The 27964-nt window shown below is 33.9% G+C and overlaps 2 protein-coding genes across 26 annotated transcripts in view; one reads left to right on the forward strand and one right to left on the reverse strand.

Moving 5' to 3' along the window:
• Positions 1 to 27964, reverse strand: part of LOC118263888 (coiled-coil domain-containing protein AGAP005037) — a 355131-nt gene that overhangs the window by 39286 nt on the left and 287881 nt on the right. The gene's annotated exons all lie outside the window — the stretch shown is intronic.
• LOC118263992 (uncharacterized) overlaps positions 2114 to 27964 on the forward strand; it is a 45892-nt gene continuing 20041 nt past the window's right edge. Inside the window, exons 1-3 of one of the 2 annotated variants that reach the window (XM_035576291.2) lie at positions 2114 to 2247; positions 27173 to 27306; positions 27386 to 27636. In XM_035576291.2, the coding sequence (XP_035432184.2) occupies positions 27176 to 27306; positions 27386 to 27636 (382 nt within the window). In that variant the 5' untranslated portion in view covers positions 2114 to 2247; positions 27173 to 27175. Of the gene's footprint in view, positions 2296 to 27172; positions 27307 to 27385; positions 27637 to 27964 lie in introns of both variants that reach the window. The other variant, XM_035576300.2, reaches the window with a different exon arrangement.

The raw sequence follows: 27964 nt of genomic DNA on the forward strand, positions 1-27964 counted from the left end.
GTTTGTAAATAAATGTAAGATTACATTACATTAAATAGAAGTTTTACGTGAATTTAATCTTTGGCTGTCACTCAATCACAAGGGAGAAAGGTGAGAATAGAACAATGTGATCGCACGCAACAAAATTGACCAGAATTAGTTCCACCCTTAAAGCCATCAGAAGACCATAGATGGGGCCTAGTAAGGCTAATTGTAGACCTGGAGCTGCGGACTACCTAGCTAAGATACAAGAGCAGGAGTAGGGTCGGGGGTAGTATTTAGTCAGTAAGAGTCTGACACTCCCTCTCACTTCGCCCAAGGTGGGAGAAGGCATCGGATGATATACTTTTCTTAGCTATAATTTCCCTTTGGCGCGTTTTTGGTACAAACGCACATCCAAATTTATAATGTTAGTAAGCAACGTTACAAAGCCGAAATCTTTAAGGAGATCTTATTGGAGATATCTCTCGATACTGTCTAAACGCTTGACTTGTACTTATCTCAAGGGATCTTGAGATTTGCAGTGTAGATTACAATTTGAGGTGCGCACAGTTACTCTTTAAATTAAATTAGTATAAGGACACAGATCAGTTTTGAATTGATAGATAATGGTAATAGTAATATAAAATCGATGGTGTAATACTATTGGTACATATTTTGTCCTGTCTATCAATTTTATTCAGCATAAAATTTTAGGTATGTTGTAGAGACAGATAGATATATTTACGTTACTGTTGAGTTATTGTAAATGCACTCTCATTAAATTTACATTAAGTTATGTTTGAGAACCCTCAAAAAACCCCTCAAATCAAAAGAGTATTGGAAAGTCAGAACAAAATGCTATTTATGATATTAGAAATACGGTCGTGCTGTAATTACTAAATCGTGCTGTAAACTGTTAGGTTATTATAATAGTTACCCTGTATAAGTATGCAATATTTGGAAATAATTACAATTAAAATGTAAGTAGGCCTTTAATTTATTTCACTGACGAAATATTTTTTGATATTTGCCCGTGCGTCGGTATCAAGGTGGACCGGTGACCGCGCACAGTATTTTACTTGAACAATTCATTGTTTTAATTAATTAAATTATAGAGTGGCAACATTGCGATAAACGTATTACTGTCTGAAGGGGTGGGCAGAGATAACTACAGTTTAAGGACAATTACGTTTGCGTTGCGTTAGTCTGTTTATTTTTCCACCGATACTGAACTTTTGATGATTTTTGTCGGCCTTTTCACAAATCTGATAAAGATTAACTTACTTCCTAATGATACAGAATTGATTAACTCATTCGATGCACTAATTGCAAGTAATTTAAAACTAGAGTAAAATAACAAGTGACATAATGAAATAAAATTTATAACTAATAAAATTTAAGTTTTATTTTATTGGTTCTTCGTAATTGGATCGTTATAAATTAATATATTTGTATTAAGTAATGACAGTAAAATGTTCCAAAACTTAAGTTTTAAGGATTAGTGCCTGTGGAGCCATTATTTGTCATCACAAATACTGTTCCTGCATGTGAAGGAACTACGCAGTAATGACGCAGCCCGCAATTATAGGCCTCGGTTATAAATCTTTATGTATTAAACTGCGATATCTAATCCGCCTACAAGCCGTACATAATGTATTTATGTGCCTATATAAAATTGACCGGTAGTCCAGGAGTGTACTGTCACGATTTGTTTATGTTTTATGTATAACAAATGAAAAGTAGGTAAAATCTTCTAATAGGGAATATGTACTATAGTATCCAAGACAGTTATGTTGTCCCCGGGACGCGCCGGACTTCAATGTTCCGGTATTGTTCCGGGAGGGTGTGGCGGGCTTGTCCCATTAAAAAAAATGTACTTACTTATGTACATGAGGACCTATGTACTTAAAACACGGTCACGTCCTCTCAGGCACATAGAGTTTCAAGGGAGACGTAGGAGAACGGGGTGGTTTTTAATAAATAAGAGTCTGAAATATCTTCCCTAATCGGGTAGGAGAAGTCGTTCGATGATTTTCCACGTTCAGATAATAGATTCCTATGTACTTTAATAAGAGATCACATTCAATCCAAACGCTGCAGTTACAACATTAAATTGTGACGCAATCGGCGATTGCGCAGTCGGTGATCTCTAAAAATGGACTGTATTCGGAAGAAAGCCTTTAAGGTGGGGAAGGTGCGCATGCGCCATGCGGTCAGTGTGTGTGTAGACGGCAAAGGCGTGCGCACGCGTTCCCAGATTCAATACGATCTCGAGACAACTAAATCGTAAGTGTTTTTTGTGCGATTCAGTGTTTACGGTCACGTGGTTAAAGGGTAATTTGTTTGTTTTGCGTTTGCGATTTATTTTGCTTATGCGATTTTTTTCTTTATTTTTAATGCGTGTTTGGTTTTCCAAATTATTTGATTAGAGTAAATGCTTAATTAGTTATAACACATATTATGCAAATAATATAAAAAGTGGTTTATAACTTGGAAGTTGGAATTACGTAGGCACTGCATATAAAAATATGTTTTAACAATACTTAATTGTTAAATAAATCCTTTGAATATTATTGATGGACTGAAACTGTAATAATAATTTTTCGCCCATATCTTTTGTTTGAAAATGTTGTACATATAAATTTCACTCCATTCAAGCGTACGGTTATTATGAAACTGACTGAATACAAATTTCACGCATCATACATAAATACAAGTTGGATTAATAAAAGGAATTCACGGGAATCCATTAACAAAAGCAGATTTAATGCAAAATGTTATTCAGTGTAATGTTTAACTTTCAACATAGCTCTCATTTTCTCTATATTTATTCGGTTCTTCTTGCTAAATCCACTTATCCGAACCAAACAAAGGGATCACCAACAGGTAACTAGGTTCGGCCAAAAATTCCCGTAAAAAGAACATTCAGTTATATGAATAATTATAATTTCTCATTATTATACTCAAAAATATTTGTAAGCTTGGGGCCATTGGTAAAAGCTAGGTAAATAGATGTATTTTCAGGGCTTTTTAAAAGCTGATAAAGTAAAAACATAATTAATGCTAAGTAATTTAAAGTTCACTTTAATATGATGATTTAAATATTAATAAACAATTTGTAAAAATATTGCATCAATAAGGAAATTAGACAAACTGCAGTACTCAAAAACAATTGATGATTACTTAAACTATTCCTTAGTTACCTACGTTTTCGTTACGATAACGATTACTAAGGACTGGCTTAAGTTACCATTCAATGTCTCTGAGTACGGCAGTTAGACGTATTTCCCTTAAATGATGTATTAATATTATATGTCCATAATATTATCGTGCATTTCCACGAGAATCCTGTCCCTTACGATTGCAAGTGCATTATAGTGACCTTGGTGATATTGACTTAAAGGCCATTTTTCACTGTCCTTGTTGATAATAACAGTCAGAAGATGCATCAAAGACTTCTTTCCATGCATTTGGAATCGTTTAGAACTAAGCTAACTGTCTAGCTTATTTGGAATCCTAACAACGCCGATATCTGTGAATCATGTGAAGATTAAACTAATTCTCTTCTTACAAGTTACACATAATTAATGTGTGTTGATGTTAGATTAAGTACTAAGTATAGAACTAATATTTCTGATTACATAATATCGTGAAGGCTGAGGGCTTCTTAGGTGTAAATCTAGATTTGATTAACTAGACAGTTTAGGTTTCGAGTGCTTTCTGCTTTTAGCTGATAACAGATAAACCATTATTATCAAGGTACTGGGTACTATATACTATATACTATAACTATTTTAAAATAACGCCACAGTGAAGGACTTGGACTCTTTTAACGCCTTAATACATTAGCTCGTAGTCTTCTATCGGTTACAAATTATGAGCAGCTTTTATTATTCCTCAAGAAAGTCATACAATTATATAAAACTACTCAAACCAGATCATAATGGCTCTATTAATAAGAAAGAGCTGGACATGGTACCAACACTTACCAGTAGTTATATCCTGAACGAGTGACATTTCATTTGCAATTCATCGGATTGCAAACCGGTTTACTGCAGGACGGGTGCTGTGTGCCGCAGAGTAGGCGCTAACTAGCTTTACACTTCACTGCAAGCCCATTAAACGTTTTGCTCATAATATGTTTTCGCTTCACACAGACTGATACCACGTCCTCACAAAAAACAAGCGAGGAAAACGCCTACATTTTTCCGTACGAGTAAAGATTTTGAAATGCTCAACTGTTCAAGTTTTGTTGAATCTTTGATCAACAGAACTATAGTTAGTTATATTCGATCGAAAGATTGAATAGATAAAATTGTTGTAAAATTATGACTCATAGTTTTTTTTATTAAAGTTGTCGAACTTTAGGTTTCATAAGAACATTACGACAACTGCAACAATTGAATTATTTATGTTTAAACTATTTATATTTCGTTATACTGTGGTGACTTGTATAAATGTATAGTGTTACAAATCAAAACGCAATTCTAATTTATTTACATGAATATTATGGCTTGCATATTGTTATTACTACTTTAAATCAAATACTTGTTATTGGTGACATTACATCTGATATATTACTAGTATCATTAAAATTTGAAATCGTTCTAGTAGCAGTAGTGGGATTTAGCCTTCTTTAATTTTAAAATTACAGTGATTAAAAACAGTATGTGGAAAGTTAGTAGGTGTATCTTCCATTTTATGTCATTATCACCATTTACATTAAAGTTAAATGTTCAGTTTTAAACAAAAGGACCTTATGCTAACGTCTTTCCCTTCATAGTTTATTGCATAACACAAGAAACAATTTCACTATCAGAAAGGGTTTTACACTTCGCCTTGGGGAACGCTATATTTTTCTTTTATAAAACCTAATGGAGTTGTTGTTGTAAAGACAGTCGCTTTCTTGAGATTGTAAATAAACATAGTTACGTGCTTTCTTCTTTGTTTCAGTGCAAATATTTTGCATTTTACCGCAGGATAAATACTCGGTAATGAGTAAATGCTTTGTACTTTGTAAATCAAAACATCTAGTCTTTTTTCCGCTATGGTCCACGTTAGGAGACGGGGAGAGGGAAGATGATTATTTAGTTATTCACATATCGCTTCGCTTTGATATCCATAGTAGATTGTATTGTATGGTCATCAAGATTAAGAGTGAACTAATAATCAGATCGATTGGTCGTCACGAAGGGGTTGAAGTACCATTTACTTTTGAACCAAACAAACAAACGGAACAAGCTAAATAAAAGCATATAGACATTCACTTTAAGCACATTATCTTTTTCACCGTCTCTATGAAATTGATTCGACATAGCCAATCTCAATCATATTGTGATCTAGTTATAGATCGAACGAATCGTTTCGCTACGGGCTGTATCCGTGACAATGACATTCATCGGGTTATTGTGCTACAGAAATATCGTGAATGAAACTTTTTTACAGTCAAGTTAAAGGTTAATCTGTTGTATAAGAGAATTTGTAATACCTACTTGACTTTACTGAACCAACATGGTGGATAACGCTGCTATATAATTATGATAATAGTACAGTTTGCTGCGCGACGTCAGTCTGTCTGTGCACGCTGCTTTTGAATAAGGGTCCCGTTGTTATTTAAAACTAGTAGAGCTTTTCTCAGTAATTTTACGTGAGTAAACCGTGGTTTTCAAATACATAATTGTAAATGTTTATTTCCTCATCGTGTAAGAAGATCCCTTTGTTCAGCAGTAGGACATTTACCAGTTCTGTTTAATTTTTAATTAGAATGCAATTACTGCTACGAATAATGCTACAAATCTCAATTTGAGTGCTTAAACCATTATTGTTAACTTCAAATTATATACAGCGCTTTTTAGAACGGAATTTTTCTGTAGTCGGACTTTAGTTTTTGAGCTACCTTTTTTTGTTCTTCGAAAAGATTTCCCTTCTTCCAAAGAATATAGATTTCTTTTTCATCGAATTTCAGTATTAAGTTCAGTTAGAATGGAAGGATTTTATATATGTAAATACCTTATATCTCATAAAGTCTTCAGAGTCTGGGCATATATTAGGCCAAACATGATGATATGATAAAAACATGTTAAAACAGTATATTATCATCATGCATTATCTTGTCAAGTTAACTGGAAGATTGCTAGTAACATTTAACCAGTAATCTCTGCCAATTATCATCTCGAACATTATCAGAACACTGATTGAGGAAGCTGGCTGTTAGGGTGGAGCACGCGATAGGTACTGCTGTGGATTATAATCTTTACTGAGATACTGATCGTGAAATTGAATAATGTGACAAATGTCGAGCAAGTGTTTTATGTATGGGAGAGCCATAGTTTGACACGAAGGAGCCGGCTCAACCGAAGTGATACGCCTTTACAGAAAACTGTCGTGAAACAACGCTTGCGTTGTTTTTCGTCATTTGAGTTAGATTACCGGATGCTAAAGTACCACTCTCCCCAAAGAAGATTTTGGTGGAAGTTAAGATTTTCTCAAATTTGGATTAAATGAACCTTCAATCATCATAGCGGCGAGTCCTTAATCGGTATCCTTGATGCAATTTTCAGGATCAACCAAATATGCTATAAAACCTCTACCGTAGTTGTATACCTATCTATTGTAGATACCTACTTTGTACACAAGTACGCCCCTGCCTATCACAGCAGAGATTTAAACCGTTTAAAAGTTGCGCAACTACAAGTTTCAAATAGGAATACAAAGTTATAACTGAGTTAAATAATATGATATTGAGTTATACGGTGGTCTGCCTGGCTATCTAATTACTTGGAGACTAAGTCCAGAGCTTACGATATAATCTGGTTGAACCGTAAGATAGCAGTTATTGAATCAGTTCTATACGAGTATAAATGTGACGAAACTATCTAGTCAACGTTAATGGAAACTGCTGAGGATAGCCTTAGCAGTTCCGACTCACAAGTCACATTTAGCTGATAGCAGCAGGGTCTTCGATACTTGATAATTAAATATTGAGTTAATAACTACCATTTATTGCCGCCCTCAGAGACATTTAATGATTACTTAAGCTATTCCTTAGTAACGATTTTGTATCGAAAACAATTGCTAGCGACTTAATGGTTACTTAAACCATTAAATGACTCTGAGTGCGGCAGTTAGTTAATAAATGGTGGAGTATTAGGGTCGATTCTTTAGTATTCAGTCATTACTTCTTACTAAATTGTAAATGCGAAAGTTAGTGAGTTTGTGTGTGTTGCACAATGGCTGAAGGGATCGGAAAGAATTTTGGAACAGCATAGGTAGAATATGGTCTGAAATAACACATAGAACATACAGGAACGCGGAAAAAGCCGCTGGCAGATAGGCGAAGCTAGTGCAATTCGAACTCGTTCACAAAGAACTCCGTACTATTCAACAAACGGCATAACTATCACGTTTCTTTTATGGGAACTTCCCTTAAATATTCAAACTAAATAACATAAATATATAAGGTATAATTGGAAGTACAAACAATTATACTACGAGTAAATAACATCGAGTCTCGATCAGCCAGCAAAACTTTACTGGATTAAATCAATTTCCTCTACAACGTCCCTATTTTAATTACCTAATGCTTCACTGGGAATCTGTGCTGCTGCTCGATTCCTATTTATATGCTTAATGTATATACTTGAGATGGCAAAGTATTATTGAATTCGTCTTTCAGTACGACTCTGCAGCTTGATACAAATACAATCGCTACTGATGTGAACTTTTACAAACACTACCTAATATATTCATCATCATCATCATATCAGCCACAAGACGTCCACTGCTGAACATAGGCATCCCCCAATGACTTGCAGATAGTCAGGTTGTTAGCGTAATATATTATCTATACATATAATAAAATCGTAGAAAAGTGCTGTCTGTACATTGAAAATAAAAATAAAAAAAATAGCAGGGGTTATTGTTATGTCGATGTCGAACCCAAAAATGTAATTAACTTTTTTTTTGTCTGTTTGTCTGTTTGTCTGTTTGTCTGTTTGTCTGTTTGTCTGTTTGTCTGTTTGTCTGTTTGTCTGTTCGTCTGTGCGCGCTAATCTCAGAAACGGCTGATCCGAGTTGGATGCGGTTTTCACGAATATATTGTGGGATGCTTAAATTTACATTTAGTGTTTGTTTCATGTCAATCGGTTCATAAATAAAAAAGTTATGTCAAATTAAAGAATCACGTCGAACATTCTATGCTTATACCATTAATCTCCGCAACTATTTGACGGATTTGGTTGAAATTTGGTACAGATATAGTTTAGAACCTTAGAAAGGACATAGATATATTTTTATTTCAAAAATCAAAAAATAAAATAAAAATAAAATAAAAATAAAATAAAAATAAAATAAAAATAAAATAAAAATAAAAATAAAAATAAAATAAAAATAAAATAAAAATAAAATAAAAATAAAATAAAAATAAAAATAAAAATAAAATAAAAATAAAATAAAAATAAAATAAAATAAAAATAAAATAAAAATAAAATAAAAATAAAATAAAAATAAAATAAAAATAAAATAAAAATAAAATAAAAATAAAATAAAAATAAAATAAAAATAAAATAAAAATAAAATAAAAATAAAATAAAAATAAAATAAAAATAAAATAAAAATAAAATAAAAATAAAATAAAAATAAAATAAAAATAAAATAAAAATAAAATAAAAATAAAATAAAAATAAAATTAAAATAAAATTAAAATAAAATAAAAATAAAATAAAAATAAAATAAAAATAAAATTAAAATAAAATAAAAATAAAATAAAAATAAAATAAAAATAAAATAAAAATAAAATAAAAATAAAAATAAAATAAAAATAAAATAAAAATAAAAAAAAATTAAATAAAAAATAAATTTATTCCGGACATACAGCGCCATCCATGTCGGGCTGTTCCTATACTCCGTAGATAGATGGCGTTGATCGCGCAATGGTGTAATTACAATTGTTCAGTTCATGTTATTGTTTTAATTCATTGGAAATTTGTTTTTACAAAATAGTAAAAAGCAATGAAAAATATAACATAATACAACTTTTAGTACAAAGAAAACGCTCTAACGGAGTATAGATAATTCTATGTCGATCGTTACACGACTTCGGTTCATGTTATTGTTTTAATTCATCGAAAAAAGTTAACAAATAGTAAAAAGGTATGAAAAAAATTATATCAATATAATTAAACTTTTAGTACAAAGAAAATGCCCGAACGGAGTATAAATAAATAATCCAAGTTGTCTTTATCCTCGATAGATGGCGTTGGGATCGAAATAGATTGCGCTATGGTTTTGTTACAATTATTTGGTTGGGTATCGGCCGAGCGCTTCGGTACTATTGTAGAAAATATATGAATATGAATATGAATGAAAATGTGTATTATCAGTCGTATGATTATTTGTCTGTAGTGGTCCTGCTGTTTCGTATATTCTAAATTGGTTTCGTTGTATTTGTCAATTAATAAGTTTATTTGTTGGGTTTTCCTGGTTTTCTGGTTAAACTTTTTAACGTAGGTTTAGTTTGATATCGATTATTAGTAGTTACTGTAGTTAGTTTTTTTAATAAAATTGTAAGTCTAATTTATAAATTAATTAGATTAGATTTAAGTCGTTTCTTTTAAATTATTTAGTTTAAGCTTGGTTATTATAGCATAAAGGATAGGTTCTAATATAATTTCTTTTTTAATTGTTATAAATTCGTAATTCGTAGCTTTCTTTAGTTTTAAGTTAGTTTTCATCTTAAGTTCGGAAAGATTATAATATTTCTTTAGTTAAAGTCCGTTTTTAAACTATTTTTTCAATGCCCTAAGTGAGTATACATCTATTAAATTCAAACGCAGAGCTCATTATGTTGATTTTTGAAGAGTTCCCTGGAATATCTTCCACATCTCATTTTTGAAGAGAACCCGCGAGATCGGGAACTATGTGGTTAAAACCAAAAATTTGCCGGAAGTCACTATTCCACGCGAACGAAGTCGCGGGCAAAAGCTAGTTAGCCCATAATAAAATACTTCTGTTTTTTAAATGTCGAAAAATCTACTATTATTATGTCTTAATATTTTTAACGTTGTTTAGGTTATTTCTTCCGCGTTAAATCTGATTATATTAAGTACCCAATTAATTTACATATACGCGATTATTACTAAAGTTAAACTTATTTATTTACTTAAAATTTATATTTATAGACATATTTACGAAACACGACCACCACTGAATTAATTTAGATGACATTTTGAATTTCAATACATGTAAATTATATGATATTTTTATACTCAACGATAAATTACTTGCATTTATATAAAGCATTTCATTTTAAATGTATGTAGTACTTTCGGAAATGAACGTACACATTAGCATATTGTGAGATTTTTGAAAACATTTTTGGAAACTATAAAGTCAGACTATGCAATTATTATTGAATAAATACATCTTATTTCCAATGATAAAAAAGAGAAGTGAATTCAAAAACAGGCATTAAATAATAATTTTGAAACGAATTTAAACAGTACTGTCCAAAATAATAAAGTTGTAGAAATACCTATCCAAAATCTACGTAAAGTAACTACCACAATAAAGCTAAAAGAGGTATTAACAATGGGTACTTCTGAAAATAATCCACATTAAAATATTAATCGTAATCTAAATATAGCGCAGCATAGCTCTCAGCTTGTACTCAAATACCTAGATTTTCGTATTCCAAACCTCAACGTTTGGAGCGGTTTCCTAGAATTCTGGTCAAATAGCATTTCCAGTTAATATCGGTACCAAGTGCAGCATGGCTTAGTTCAATAAAATCGATATGTCAACTTATTTGAAGACAACTCAGCCGTGAATATTTAGTGCGTGATATGAAGATGATGTTTGATGTTGGTAAACATAATCAAATCCTCACTAAATGTAGGTACGGGTTTACCAAAAGCACAGGTATAGAAACAGGAATAAGAACGGGGTCGTTAGGTTTTAATTTCTAACTTATTACACGTGCCGTCTATTGTTCAAAAGCCACCGTGATCTTTACGATACCCTTTACGTAAATATAAACTGGCAATGACACATTAAAGGTTGCTACATCTATAATAGACTGATGTCTAATTAAGTTATACACAATTAAGATACCTATATGTTACCGTAAAAGTCACCTCCTTTCCTCTAACACTCCCTTGCACTACAATACTAAAGGCTTGTACATTGGACAGAATCAGGGTATCAGTGTATCTTTAAGCTGCAATCTCTAACCAATCTGCTAAGCATGGAGATAGTAACATATTCTCCTATGTAGGACAAGCTAATAGTCTATTAGTGGTCGGATACAGGCAGCTGATGACGAATATGAGGTTTTACTTTAACGTCAAAACTGACAAAGAGGCATTAATTAAGAGCCATGTTTCAATTAAGATACTGCAGCCACTAGCGCTGTGTGAATAGTTTCATCTAACACAATTTAATAATCTCAACCCATCAATATTACGTTGGTAAACAGGCATTCATAGTTATATTAAAAAGGCGAAAGTGTGTGTATTTGTTTGCTTGTCCGTCTTTCACGGCAAAACGGAGTGAAGAATTATAGTGTTTTTTGAGTGGATTTAGTTATAGAGATGGGGTCATATAAGCTACTTTCTGTTTCTTTCAAACCTAAATTTTTAGCTATTACTCTATTTGTAAGTGACAAAAAATCGAGGATTCTTTCTTTTAAATCGGTCCTCTTTATAGAACTAAAGCGAAAAGCCAGTTACGTACATATGCTACATATAAACTTGCAATTCATAATATACTATGGATTACTAAAGCGCCGCCATATACCGTACCATGGTTACATCAAACATGTTTGGAGAAATGGTTGGAGTGTTTAGATGCACCTATACATTAACATTAAATACCTACTTCATGATAACCTGGTAAATCTTCCAATCTGCAGGGAATTAATCCTTTGTAAATTGCTACATCACACACACAGAGATACTGCGATACGTTTGTATTGAAGCTCGAAGCTACTTCGTACAGATAATCTCAAAATCGAAACAGACTAGTCACTCAGCTAAATTAGGAGTCAAACACTAAGCTGTGTGTCCTGATTATCTCATTATCGTCGACATCAGACATTTTGGCTTAGTACCGACAAGTAAATCCAGTATTATGTGTTCCCCAGCAATGGAAGTGAGAACATAACCAAATATTATATGTATCTGTAACTCCTCATGTGACGCATAAGGCTTAGGTATCGCTTACCATCAGGTGTTCAGTTTGCTTGTTTGCCTGCTACGCCATATAAAATAACGTCCCGTCATTTTTTCTATTTATTCCTGTTATTCGTCACCATAATTTATTTTAAAATGTGTAGGAAAACACGTTGATTTTAACATCGTTTTCTTTCCCTCAGGGTATTGACGTAATGAAATTTTTCCTAGTAAACAACTAAGCATGTTCCAAGCTTTCTACTCCAACCTCCAACAACGCAGAGATATACATATATACCACTAAGTATTTTAATAACTTTATTTAAAGGAGTGTGCATAATGCACCTTATCCCGCAATTCTAACAGGTTAATTTAAAAATTTAATACCACATTTTGCAGCAGTAGGTAGACGACGAGTTGGGGATAATTTAAGAATTTTTGATTAAAATTTTCATTGCTGAGGATTTGGATAAAACCGCGATGCAGAAATGAAAAATAAACCAACCTATGTAGGACTTTATAAATACGATATTCTGTTATGTAATTAGGTAGGTAGATAGATACCATAATTAAATATTCATTTCTTATACAGAGATGTCATCAAGTTTGGAAAGTCGACCTATGTAGTGATGCCACCTTAATTTATGACAAGGAAACGTCAATATTAAGAAACGTGTAATCATTATGCAGATATTACAACAGTTTGAAGTTACTGTGCGAAGTTAATGTATTTCAACGTAATACTTATAAATCATAGCGTTACTAAACGCATAACTTAATTACTTCACTTTTTTATTAAACTAGCTTTACTGACGAACTATTTATTAGGAAATAAGTAGATAATATTGTGTAATCAATTATTAGGTGTTGTTCCGTGACTTCACTCCTAGACTATGATATGAGCCCCCTTTGCAGATAAACATTGATCAATACCTGAAGAAAGAAGGCAAATTTATGTAATGTTCTCATAATGTTGTACTTCTATTCCAAACTAGATAATTTACTTACTTAATGTCATTAGTTCATTACTGACAAAGCATACTAAAAACTATTTAAATTAAACTTAAACTACTTAACTAAGTAGTTCACTTAAAAATACTTAATCTTAGTTTCAAATTCTAAACTCTCGAGTTTAGATTTTAGTATAGTGTTAATTATGTTGTCAGTAATCATTTAAAGCCTAAAGTCTAGAATCATTAAAAGTATATAAAACACCAAACATGGTCTCATCATTATCATATAAACCACAAGACGTCCACTGCTGAACATAGGCCTCCCAATGACTTCCAAATATCCCGGTTGGAAGTGACCTGCATCCAGCGGCTTCCTGCGACCTTAATCAGGTCATGATTCATCCATCTTGTGGGTAGACATAAAACATGGTCTCAAAAGCCTTTAATCTGATTTGAGGATCAAACCCCATGGTCGTGTACTCAAAGCGATCGAGTTATGGCACTGAGGTCTACTGCCACAGCTCCATCGTGGAGGTAAATTAACCAAGTAACCTAGAGCGCTTCGACCAGACAGTCATTTTACTAAGACGGAACTATGTTCTATTATGTACCTAAAAAGAGATGTATTTTCTAGGGCAAAGAATAGTAAATCTTAAATTTGTAATAAGTAATGGTACTAAACGAAGTCAACCTAATCTTTAAATTAACTTCGTAGTTTTCTCATATATCTATACAATGCGTGAACTAAAGTTTTACCCCCACGTAAAAAAGTAAACCGTTCATAATTAGCAAACTGCAATATAGGTAAATATAAAAGTTAGATAACCAAAGGATGGAAAACCGCATCCAATAGTGTACTTGGTAATAATCCTTAATCGAAAACCTATAGAACCGAACCTTTTAATATGAGTACAAATTTAATTAACTATAATCCTAGGAAAGCACAAGTAATATTATTGACCTTAACGGCAAAGAAAGGTCAAGGTAGGAAGGAAAGAGATTAAAAGAAAAAATGTCAACCACTGCAGTCGGTAACTTAATTAATTCATCTTTATGATTTGCTTTCATCCGCCTTCTAGGGATTATGAGACTTAGGTTTTAATTAATAAAATGCTAGATATTACATGATACTTCGTTGAAGGTAGGAGAAATATGTTCGATATCTATAGATAAAATAAGTCTGAACAAACAAGTACATGGTTTTTAAACGCTCGCAGCACAAACGAGTGAAATGGACAGTGATTGACACCCAACGCAGTCAAAAGTTATGCCTACACTTTTCTGAGGGGGAAAATCATCAAAGCACTCCCACGCTGGGTGAAGCGAGAGGGAATGTTAGACTTTTACTAACTAAAAAACACCCCGTTCCTATTCCTACTTCGAGTCGGAGCCCCAGTAACTTGGAAGGTCATCTGCAGCTCCGGTCGAGCAAAACTGACTTTTACTACTACTGACTTTTCAATTATAATAGATACATTATTGAACCTCTAACACCATTTGTCTTAGTTCGAACAGACTGAATACGGTACTATTAATTAATAACTGAACAAAAAGCTCACCAGCAGCAGGTATTACTTAACTTACATTGTACCTAATTATCGATCGCGATCACTTTTTATTCCCGTCGAGTTTATTTATAAGATAATTTAAAGCGTCAACAAGCAGCCATCGACCCGGCTAATTCATTTCATGCCTTCGTCGCTCGTTCTCCGGTCTACCCGAAATCCCGAAATTGGGATATGCGATGTATTCCAGAATAGAACCTTCTTGGAACTGCATGATTACAGCCAAGGACTTATTTGAATAGCTTCAGCTTAACTGACTCAATTGGTATTTTAATTTGGTCATTGTAAAACAGACTTAGTGGCTTAAAATAAAAGGTGATTCTTGCTCATGGACTATCATCAAGAACAACTTAATGTTCTTCTTAACTTTAAAAAACATTTTAGAGTTGTAAATGCAGACGTTAGATTTGAACTTTACAAAGTAAGATAGATTTATGATGCAAAAATTTTTAATATTTGACCTTTAACAACTACCTATAATTATTGGTTTCCATACAAATGCGAACCCTAAGTGCATCTTAAACCCGGTATAAATGCATAGACGTAGTTTGAACGACGGATTTATCGAGAGTCGAATCAGGAGCTTTTTGTAAAGGTCAATCGTATTCATACTATCATGATTTATATTTTTGTTGTTCGTAAAACATTAACAACCTCGCGGGGATGTATTATTTATATTACAATACACTTTTATTTATGATATAATTATATGTGAAACAGAACAAAGCGTTGGTAGCTTGCATTCAATGAGGGGGGTCTATGATAGCAGCGGTCATCTTATGGCTGGATGAGTATGATCGTGATGCAGGTGATAGGAATTTACTTCTAATTAATACATCATTAAACAATAGTTATTGTTAACAATATTCCTGATAATACTTATAGTCCTTTTACGATTAACCCTGTATTTATAGAATGCGTCCATTGTACTTTATTATGTCAACATAAAGGTGGCGACAGCTTGACGTGCTTTTGTGTGGGTTTTGTTCGAGAGCTGAAGAGTGACGTAGGTTTTTAAAAGCGTCCTTTGCACGGCGCTACAGCATGAACAACGTGCACAGTTTATACTTTGATTTATGTCATTCAAAATTTCTTTTGGTCTTTGGTGGTGGGTGTACGTATTTTTGTATCGTGAAAATTATTTTTGCATCCAATGTGCGTAGGACATTGCTACAAGTACTAAATTGATAACAAAACTACTATAACTTTGAAACCTATTCGACATTGTTGACAGACATACATACGTTTTGTTCGTCCTGCAGTGAATGAACCAAAAAAGAACACGAAAAGTCTGTGAATAGAATACAACAGAGCGAGCGTAGACTGAATGAAGCAATCCGTTTTTACGTATCATGTAATCTGGATTCGGGGCACTAGAATCCGACCATTGTATAGTGATACTCAGGCATGTGAGACGGTGAGGCACCCGGGTATGTCCTAAAACTATGACCAGTATCCGAGAGCCTGAAACTGCTCTTCCATCATATCATACACGTAACATCCTTAACCTTACTGCGATCCCTATGCCTCCGACATATTCTGGAGATTACCAAACCACTGCTTTATAGAAAGGCTTTTGTTCAGTACAATGCCTGCCGGCTGATCATGATTGCATTGTTCTGTCTAACATATGTAGAAAATGCAGTATTTTACATATCCTACGAAACTGCTTTAGTGTAACCGTCTATGTATATGAAGTATATAGCATGATAAGACGTTACAATTGTATTTAAATTCACAAAGAATATAGTGAAAGTAGTGTGATCGGTTTATACAGATTACTATGTAAAGCGATGCGTTACTTTCACACATTGAGCCAGAAAAAAAACGTGAATGATAAAAAAGCAAACCATTATTTCCGTATTTTTTTTCTTTAAAACAATAAACCCGAATCATTGGAGAATGTATAAAAGTATTTTGCATTAAACATTTTTGGGTATCTTTTTTATTGTTACCATAAAATTATGTTTAAAAAGCGATATGGTTTTAAGTAGGTTATATACATAGGTATAGATGTTATTATGCCTGTGCAGGTTGCATTAAAAAATTCCTTTTAATGGTTTAGTTAAGATAATGAATGTTGATAAAGCTGTAACAAGAATAGTAAAATAGAATCAAAGACAATAAGCCAGGAGCATCTAGAGGTAGTTACGTAATGTTCATATTTTTCTTTAACCCTTTGACGGCGTAAAGAATAAAAATTCTGCTTTAAAAGAACATTGTTAGAGTAAAAATGCATTTCTCTTTAAAAGCCAGTTTACTTGAGTACAGAAATCTGCTTTTTTAAAGCTGGTACAATTAATAGCATTCTAGTTAGAGCAATTAATTTTATGACTAGCGACCATGCTTGGCGTCGCGTGGTCTTTGAACAATTTACTGATGCGTTGTTCATCATTTAGTGAAATAAGACAAAGGTTTGTTCTTCGTCAGACTAATTTGCTTCAAATATATATATAATACTAATTCGCTCGCTGTAAGGAACTGTACCAATTTTTTTCAAGTATTGAATTACAATATTTTATTCCTTTACGTAGTAATGAGAAACTTAGTAACAGACAAACAAGCTAAAAGCTGTTTTATTTTATACAAGTAATACAGAAAGGATAAGTATTATTAAACCAAAACTTCACTCAATTACGTAAAAACAATATTTGATGATTGCCAATAATGCTGGCTTATAGAAGATTACCTTATAATAATAATTTGTTATATTGTTGCTACAATTATTAATTCACGAAATTAATGATTGTGTTCACACAACGTACTAAGTGTTTTTATTAAATTGGCTTATAATGAGATTAAAACAGTAATTTTACAGAATAAAATAAATTCAATTTCTGGTAAAATAAACTTAATGATTTGCAGTTGGTAAGACTATCGAAATATATAGCCAAATACTGTGGTAATATTGAAATCTTCATTTTTGATAGTGTTTACTATTTAGATACTAGATACTTATTTAGCCTCTCGACATATGATACAGACTTATTGATAATAGTGAGTGCAACGACCTCATGACTCTCTGTTGGTTAGTTAATTAGTTAACATTTGTCATTTGACATTTGTGGTCTCAGGTCAATTGCTACTGTGGAGAGAAAAAAATAACTAAAAGTATCATAATACATCGTCCTGTACCATTAAGTAAATTTAAATAAAGGTTAAGGATAAGTTAATTAAAATAAGTCTTTATTTCATTAACAATAATAAACGAAAATGGCTATTTTAGTTTTCATACAAATCGGTACAATTTATTGGAAAATCAATAACCGTCGAGTTTCGCAAAACTTGTCACCATTAGATACAAGTTCTGCAAATCTCAGTAAGTAAGTACGTGATATTTGTATTGCATACAGAGTCAACTCATAAACAAACATACAAGTCGACATAAAGTTAATTTAATTGATTTCTACTTTAGTAATACTGTGATTGATATATTGTAGCTTGGATTTCGAATGAGACTTGCAAAATTGAACTCTGTGTATTACATAATATGAGTATAGATTGACTTATATAGAGCGACTGACTGCCTCGTTGGTTGAGTGGTCGCAAGTGCGACTGTCGGACAAGGGGTCTCGGGTTCGATTCCCGGGTCGTGCAAAGTATTACTGGGCTTTTTTCGGATTTCCGAAAATTTCTCAGTAGTAGCACGGAGTCTGGAATTATGTCCAGGATATGGCAATAGGCTCACCCTCTATTACATGGGACTTTATAACACAAATGGTGAAAAGTGGGTGTAAATTGTATAGCGGCATTACGTGCCGTAATGTGCTCCTCTGCCTACCCCTTCGGGGATAAAAAGCGTGACGTTGTGTGTGTGTATAGAGCGACTAAGGGACTATACAATGGGCAGCAACTCTTGCGCTATCAGATCATGGTTCAGTTCAACGCTTTCGAACTGATCTTTCTCCATCACTACTCCATAGGAATCTACACTCTGAAACGAGCAAATAGTTTCACTAGAGGACTGACCGACAGACAGACATTTGGTTTTTTTTTTAATTGTTTTATTTGCTTTGACTCTCAATAGTGCCTTCCCAGTCTATTTAAAATAAATAATGTTGACTTTGACCACAGTTCGAAAGGGATCTCAAACTCGCCTGCTAATCTTGGAGATAAAATTTGCAATTCCACTGGAGATAATGGCATTATATCTACTAAATAAATAAAAACAGTATTACTTACTTATGCTGTAAAATATTATTACAGATGTCATTATAGTCAGCTATAATGCTAACAAACACAAAAGCGATGCAAGTTTCATTCCATGTCACTTTTACGAGTGTTGAAACACACTTTATTATGTCTTATTTACTCATGTAGCACACTTTCCTATATTCTCGTTCAATTAGTGTTCAGCAATCAATCGAACTTATTACTTTAAAGTGAGAAGTTAAACAGTTTCAATTAGCTTTGGCAATCGAGTAATGTGCGGCCATGATGTAACACAGACAGCATAGGCCAGAATCGAACGTTGTCATATATTCTTTAACCTTAATGTTTGACACAATCTCCCTCTATCCTATAAACTGCAATTAAATTTAAAAATACTGACCCATTTTTCACAGGAACTTGAAAAAAAAGAACCTAGGAATTGGGTCAAAATACTCGAGTAATCGGATTACCTATGCATGGAGAGACTATGCTAAGTAAATATATTGTAAAGCTCGTCTTCCCAGTAGTCCGGGGAAACCTATGTAAAGAATGACTGAAAGTAATAGGAATATCTAGTACATGTAGTGTTTCAACTTACAATGTTGCAGATTTTTTTAATTTCTCTGAAAAACCACGGAGGAATTAAGCCTGGTACTTTACATGGAATCCTTAATATAGCTGATGGTATGAAACGTGTGTCTGCATTACATATTAAGACCGTCACAGATGTAGTTACATTGTACATGGTCTTTATGTATGTGACAATATGTGGCATTATACATAAACACCCCTGCGCACCTCAAACATATAAAAAACAATACAACGTTTCATGTTTTAGGAGTGTAGTATTTAAAATACTAATAATAAAATATTCAATGGTCAATGTCCAATGTTATATCATTGATTTCACTTCTAATGTACATAACACGTATCGGTAGATCGGTACTAACTTTAAATTTCCCTAATTATACATCAAGCAGATTTAAATCGACTATATAATATCGTAACAACTATAAAACTATTTCCTTTCAAAGCAAATTATATAGAATTAGAAAAGGTTCCGTGTTTCGCTGGGTGCCGACAATCAATTGCATGGCGTGATGCTCAGCGTCGCCCGATGTTTGCACTACCGGTTTATAATCGAACGCTACTTAATCATGTTTTAGATTATCTTCACAATTTAAAGGAAATTACACACGTAATTACAGGCAACGTTATGTGTTTTCATCGGGCAGAAGTACATTATAACTCCTGTACGGTTGGATAGGTACGTTAGGTACGTAATGTACGTAGTTAAGCAGGATTCCATTTTAGGCACCATGCTGCTATTGGTAATCCCTGATATCCCAACAATGTGCTGGCTGATCCCAGATCCGATCAGAGACACCATTCTTGACTTTCACACTTAATATGTAATCAGATAATTAACAAAATAACACTTTTGTTTTATTCATCCAGATTGATGACATGACGAAATTTTCCGTAGATTTTACCATGTTTTGCAATATGATATTATATGCTTGTGCAAAGCAATCGATGTCTTACATATTAATACGGAAGACAAGCAATCCAAGAGTTGTTTACAAAATAACATCGAAGGAAATATTAAACTTACAAAACTTATAAAGGCAGATTGACAGAAATACAATAAGGAAAACATGGCTAACAATAAGTATTTAATTCGAAAGGAGAAAACAAAATATCGGCGGCATATTAATAAAAACGTGTTCGTGGAATCATGAAGCGATTTTCATATATATGAACAAGCCAGGAAGTACATTTTGAATGAAAATTGGTATATCAAGTGGATATAGTGAAATTGCAACAAAAGTTTCGGTAGTGCGCGCACTATTTGAGGTGGATTCAGACTTTTGTTTTGGTAGGCTGTGTATCTGTGTTAGACCTGCAGTGCCTCAGATTGAATGCATACTCCAAATATGTGGCTTCGGGCTAGGTTTAGATTTCGGATTGTATTCAGTTGATTTTTGAATGGGAAGCCGAAACAATATTTCGCAGCTAAAAATTCTTCTGGAACGAACAGTAAAGTTGAAACTGACGATACTGAACTTCGATTTTTCGCGTAGTTTTAACATAATCTAAGTAGACAAAAAGGTCATTGTACCTACCTAGCTAATCCAATTAGGACACAGGAAATTACAAAAGCAATACTAACAGACTGAAAACAAATATATGTCCAGTGCAAATACAAATGCGGAATCAGTTGTACATTGCGACAAGCACATGTCGACAGCCTCACATCTATTACGCGGTCCACGAGAGCGGATGAAGTTGCGCGTTCTCCTGTCTCCAAGCCAAAAGATAATTACTTGTTTAAAAATACGATTCCCAGTAAAAGAAAAATATGCAAGCTTGCGGCGGGTCGTTGTAATATCGTATTTATACGTGAAATGCATTTATATTTAATCATTATAATTTAGTATCTATCATGAGCTTATATTTTTGCAAAATGTAACATCGAACAACAAAATGTTAACGTATTTCATAATGCCTGCAACATGTATTTGTCCCGTAAGAGGAACGACGGAAACTTATAAAACCATTTTGAGCGTCAAACTTCGCACTTGGTCGGACTATTTCGAAGTGATGTCACTTGGCTGTAATATCAGAACTGAACGAAGTCTCTAGGAAAGGCGCTGCGGCTTAATGGCAACCGGCGCACTCTTTTATCAAGGAATGGACTCGTCGACAGAAAGTATACGTCACACAACTTTGTAGGAGGTACCCTTTGAGCTGACTGTACGTGCACTAGTATAAAGTTTAGAAATCTAGATCGGATAGTTGATTCTTTGATATAGCAACTGCGAGCGAGGATCACGTGATTCTTCTAATGGATGCGTCCTTCTATCCTGTGTCGTGGTTGCGTTTACAATCACATGATCGAACAGACAAATCCTACCTAAACCAGGAAACATTCTATTGTCCTGTGTCAGACTTAAAGCAAAAACCAGCTGCCGAACAACATTGATATATCTACAATGCCTTTCTGCCTACATATATAAAATACTGTCCAGTATCCAATAACGTAGGTTTGTTTGCTCGATGTTCATATTCAAAACATATAATACATACCTACACACGTATGTAAACTTCATACATTTCTCTGTTTCTTTTTTGTCGAAATTTGTTGAAACTTTATATTTTGCAGTCGTTAGTCTATGCGGAAATGTTATTTTCGGATTTCAGAACATATCGTTACTTTGTATTTCCCCAAAGGGTTTGCAAGAGGTTTTTTTTTTGTATTTTTTGTATAAGAGGTGCATATTATGGCATATAATGCCACCCTAAGTACAATGTACCTAAACTTACTTTTCACTATTAGTCCTATGTAATAGGGGGTGAGCCAATTGCCATATACCGGGCACATTTCGAGACACCGTGCTACTAATGAAAAATAAAAATTTTAAGTAGCCCCAGTAAGATTATGCTCGACCCGGCAATCGAACTATCGATCGATGTCTTGCCCGGCAGTTGAATTTGTCACCACTCGCCAAACGAGGCAGTCTTGCTTATCCCTTCGAGGAATATGGTGTTATAGTAAACAGTTATAACATTTTGGTTGATTCCTGTATGTTTCCCCTCTAGCATGATTCATTTCAATAAATAATTCACAATTAGTAAAAATCCGTTGTGTCAATAAGAATGTATGGTATTTAAACTAAAACGCGTAAACAAACGGATTTTAATGAAATATTTCCCGCTTACATTTTTAATATAAATAAAATATGGGCCTCTGTTTGATGAAGTGAATGTTTGAAGCAAATATGTCAATTCTATTTCTGTCGAGAGTCATCCGGGCTTTGTAAATTTTGAGAATAATAGTGGGGCTTAGTTATATTGGGTAAGTTGAAAATGATGTTGGTTTTAGATGCCCATTACACACCAGTTTTGGCAGTCAGTGTCTAATTTGCCATAATCATTGTTTTGATTGACGGAAGCTACCACGTAGTGCAGCGTTTGAGTTGCGCAGAGTGGTGATTCGTACAAACAAACATAATTCATGATTGATGTATGTATAACCGTGTAATAGGCTCCTATGTGCCTCTCGCAGGCATGATGGTTGCTCGACTTGTCGTGTGATCATGGTACACTTGATTTATCCTAGTGCTCCAAATATTGCAAAGCTAGGGCGTTTCGTATATTGAAAGAAACGTGCAACATTACAAAAAAAGACTATAATTTGGAGCAAATAACATGCAATTACTAACTACATGTCGCCGTCAAACGATTACCAAGTTAAATAAACGGCAATATAGTTTTTACACAAACATCCACATTTTTACGTTTTTTTATTGAAGTAAGCGCGGTTCTGTCGATATGTTTGTAAACATGCAGAGAGTTAGAACTAAACTTGTTTACTCAAGACTGATCAGTGGTCGTATACGAGTCTTTTTAATAAAAAAAGAAGTACCTACTTTGAGCACTAAACGTACTTAATACTACAAGACTACATGTTTTTAAATCGCAGCTTCATATGTACCACGTTATAAAAGCCTTGTATATCATTAAAAAATGTTTAGTCGGTACAAGAATTTATTATAGTGAACTCTCATTATCTTGTATTCTTGTGAGTTCGTCATTATAGCACAATAAACATACCTACGCAAGTATCGAATAATGTGTTCGTTGTACCGGGAAAAGCTCTTTTAACAATAAAAAGCAAAAATGAGAAATATTTGCCAGCGGTTGCTCGCTATACGAATAATGACGGTACTTGCGTTTTTGTTAAAAATAGTCATACAGGGTCACCGGAGCAAAATACATTTAATGTCCAATTACTCTAATGTTTGTTTTTCTAAGACATTTGTGCAGTATTATTTTGTAAATTACATAACATTAGCCACACTTAAATCTTTATCACCAAACATAAATATATGTCGTCCGAATCAGTCCAATCGTTTACAAGTTCTGTGACACACATACACATGTTTTAAGACCAGATATACGAGCAACGTGCAGAACATCAAATACTATCACCATCAATCACTATACCTACTTCATGAGTTTGGAGTTAACTTCGGGATTTTGTCAAAATGTCTGGAGTGAAAGTTGGACTCCCCGAGGACAGTGGAGGGTCGCAAGTAATATGTTACAATGTGTTCAGGAAGTTTGTGTATCATACAAGTAACATTCATCACTGTGAAGTCACATAAAATCACTGTTTTTTTGCACGTTCCAATTTTAACACATTAAACGCCGTGGGGGCAATAGTGACCGGCGATAGCGCAGGATTTGCCATCAACTGAATTTTGTTGGCAGTTAAAGTCTTGAGTTGGAGGGATTTTAAACCGCAATAGTAAAACGGGGTGAATAGAATTCAAAAGGTGAATAGACACAGGAATGGGGTGAATAGATGTTAGGACATTTTCCCAACATTTATTCACCCCTCTTCTGCATCTATTCACCCCGTTTTACGGTAGTTAAATACCCATCTCAAATACATAATAAACGAGTTTAGTTTGACATAATGAGAGATTTTACATAATACATACAAAATCTTCAACATACAAAGAAAAGAAATACTTGTACATTCTTTGAGTCAGTCCTGTAAAAGTTTTAGGTAACGAGATATTCCGCTCTTAGACGTTTCACATCATACAAAGCGTGGCACATATAAAGGTTTTAACTAAACTGTATCCAATGTCGTTCTTTCAAATCTAAATCTAAAAGAATACAAGAGAACACATTTCTGCATTTTCTCTCTAGAGTCTGGAAATACGTTACACGTGTCGGCAATCCCAAGGTCCGACAAATTGCATCCAACTCCAGGCTTCATTTCATTAGGTACATTATAGCGTGTGGGGGTAATATGTAGTATGTATGTAATAAGTAATGCGGTCGACATTCCACTACATTGTGGGTATTCCTATACATACCGAAGTTATGTTTGGACATAATAATCTCTCATATTATATGCAACGAGATTTTGTACTAGTTTCTACGTTGAGAAGTAATTAAACTTTTCCGCTGCAGTTTTCTGATATTATATTATGTAGGGCAAAGTTTATTAGCAAGGGTATACCACTAACAATCTTTGTTTAAATGTTCTTGTTTGTAACGGATATATGTTAGACTAGAGATAGCAGACTGATATATTGAAATTTTAAGATACATGAATAAAGACATTTTTTAGTATTCATAACATTAATATAATGATGCTGTACTGAAGGTCGAGTTAGAATCTGATTTGGGTAAAAGGACACTGAAATAGGATTTTGTCTTCATCCAGAAATAATTGAATTTAAACCTCGACTCATATATCAAATAGTTTGCGCAAAAAAGAGATTGAGACTTAGTCAAGAGAAATCATCCAAATTATTTGATTCGCGGTCAAAACCGCGTACGAAGACTAGTGTTGCCCTTTATGAAATTGTTACGAACCCTATGCCCTACATTCATCACGCATATCAATGTTTCGTGTAAATAGTGCATGAAAAGCCCTTGATTGGTGATTCAGTTAGCGGTATACCACCAAACCTGAATTAACAATACTTGTTGCTGCCCAAAATAGCCCTTGCTGTTGTTTCAGGGTTAAATTAGGGCTATACGTGTTTCGCAATGCCTGATTAAGTCTCGGTTAGTGTAACTATTTAACCCATTTTTTATACAAAATATTTTATAGCAAAAATATTATTTAGTGTGTGTCAGTTAAGCTAACATAAACGGATTCTATGTAACAAATCCTTGATGTTTTTATATCGTCCTACAGTACTAGCTCATTCAGATGTTAGAAGACGGATCATACAATAATTCGGTAAATAATAAGTTGAACTTGTATCTTCTGTATAAAGATAATTTCAACACTTACAAAATACAGAAATAAAATGATTAATGAAAGAAACAGAGTATTTGGTAGTTAGTAAAGAAACTAACATCAAGTAAAATTCTAGAACAAATTATTATCGCATCGTATGTAAACACGCATATAACACAAGTAACGGAGTGACAGCAGTTAACATAATAACACGTTTGAACCGAAACACGTAACTGTGATGATATAACCTAATACATCGGGTTAACCGACATTTTCGTACGGTACTGGGTTCGATTTCAACTGCTTTGAAACGAGTCGTCGTCGTACGTTGATGTGGATGACTACGTAGTATTTGCATAAGTTTAGTCTTGAAAGTATTTGCGGAGTTGTTTGTTAAGTTACCGTTGCATTATTTGCGCAATCATTCTTTTAAGGAGATGCAAGTGAGATTATTATGATCTTAGTTTGTTGATATTCGTCTATCTACCGAGTAGAGGGCCAAAGTTCGGGTCCAGTGAGTAGGTATTATTGAATTCTTTAATCGATTTCTCGAATACAATTTTCTTTTATTTATTTGCTGGAGGCAATGGAATTTTACAACGACGTCTTGTTGGTTAAGCGAGTATGTGAATCTCAGGTACAATTCTACAGTCTGACAAAAATGATACCTGTTTAACAAAAAGCGTTTAAATAGTTATATCATTTATTACGTACAATACAGGGAATAAATACCTGCCTCATACCGAAATAACATTATTATAAAGTTCTTGCTTGGCAAAACGTTGTATTTATTAAGTAGTCAGGCAGGAACTATGAGACGCGATCGCGTACAACTTTTCCTTCCACGACTATCTACGACTAAGTGTCGGATATCATAATTGGCGTACACAGCCTAAAAAATGTACCGGCCTCATTACAACTTGCACATGGTAACGCTGCATTTTCAACCTTAATACTTTCATCTTTAGTGTACATTAAGATGATCTGTGACACCTGAGTTTGTTTAGATCTCTGTTTGTAAAACATAATTTTCAAAAGTATCAATACCTATTTGCTGCAGCGTACACAAACATTGTTAGCATTACTGTTTGATCGACGTTACAACTAGAATTCCATGATATCCAAATTACATTCCACAATGTGAACAAGTCAGGCTAAAATCATTATGCAAGCTGAATTTGCCAAAACCACAAATTAATCACATTACAATGAGCATCACAGCAACAATTCGCACTTTGATGTTTGCCACAAATACACAAATAATCAGTCGGTGTTTAGAAATGAACGGTGCTCGAATATCGAATATACAAGATTGATATGTAAGTAAAATTAATATGCTATGCACGGCCGGACAACAGTAGCAGTGCGCCTAAATTAATTATTCACTAGCTAGCACGCATCGCATTGAATTACCAAGTACAGGCAGATCAACATTATATGTTAGTTTTATAATACATTATAGGTATACACAATCATCTGTCACTTTCATCTGTGCACTACCTAATGGTCAACTGACGCCTCTACTGTCCGCCTGGACAGTAAACCATTCTTGAACTAAGTTTTTTATAAATAAATTAACAGTTAACTGTTGCATTGTTACAGAAAATGCGACTAATCGTCGTGATTGCCCTTGTGGGCGCTGCGATGGCGAAGGACAGTGACTGGCAGCCGATCCTGCCAGACACTTCGGTGATGTTCTCCACGTACCATACTCCTGAAAGGTCTTTAGATACTAAGTAAGTAATTTGACATAGTATTTTGGCATTTGCTTTAGATGCTCCTTCTTCTTGAGCTTATCAATGTCTTTCTTTGCAGTCCGCAACTGAAAATTGTGAACCGCAGACCGGTTCACTCACAATACGGGTCCGGGAACAAAGTCAGCCTGTTCAACCCTGCCAACCAAATGTCCGACACCTGCAGTATACACAAAGTTTCCATGAACCAGGAGCTGTTCTTCCAATACATGGAGTACGAAAAAGAAATACCAGACCTCAAGGAGTTTACCCTTTGCATGTGGACCAAGTTCCACAACCACTCCGGTGATCATCCTCTGTTCTCTTATGCTGGTGAGTACCATGTGCCTTTCTTTTAGCATTCAGCCTGGTATTGACCAACGAGTGTCAGAAACTTTAGTCTGACAGTTTACGAGAATACCCGATTAACAAGGAAATCTTATAAGATTTTATTTGATTAGGAAGATGAACTGACTACCACCAAACGTTGGCAAAATTGGTTACTTTTGTGATCTCACTAAGGTTTAAAATTAAAGGAATATTCTTAAGACCTGACCTTTAGTCTCTTAAATCCGCCCCCTTCTCAAACGGACTCCAATATGAAGTCTAGACTAGTAAGATATTGAATATATTCAGAAAATAAATGAGGCAATTTCTCACT

The sequence above is a fragment of the Spodoptera frugiperda genome, chromosome 25, assembly GCF_023101765.2.
Source record: "Spodoptera frugiperda isolate SF20-4 chromosome 25, AGI-APGP_CSIRO_Sfru_2.0, whole genome shotgun sequence".
NCBI lineage: Eukaryota > Metazoa > Arthropoda > Insecta > Lepidoptera > Noctuidae > Spodoptera > Spodoptera frugiperda.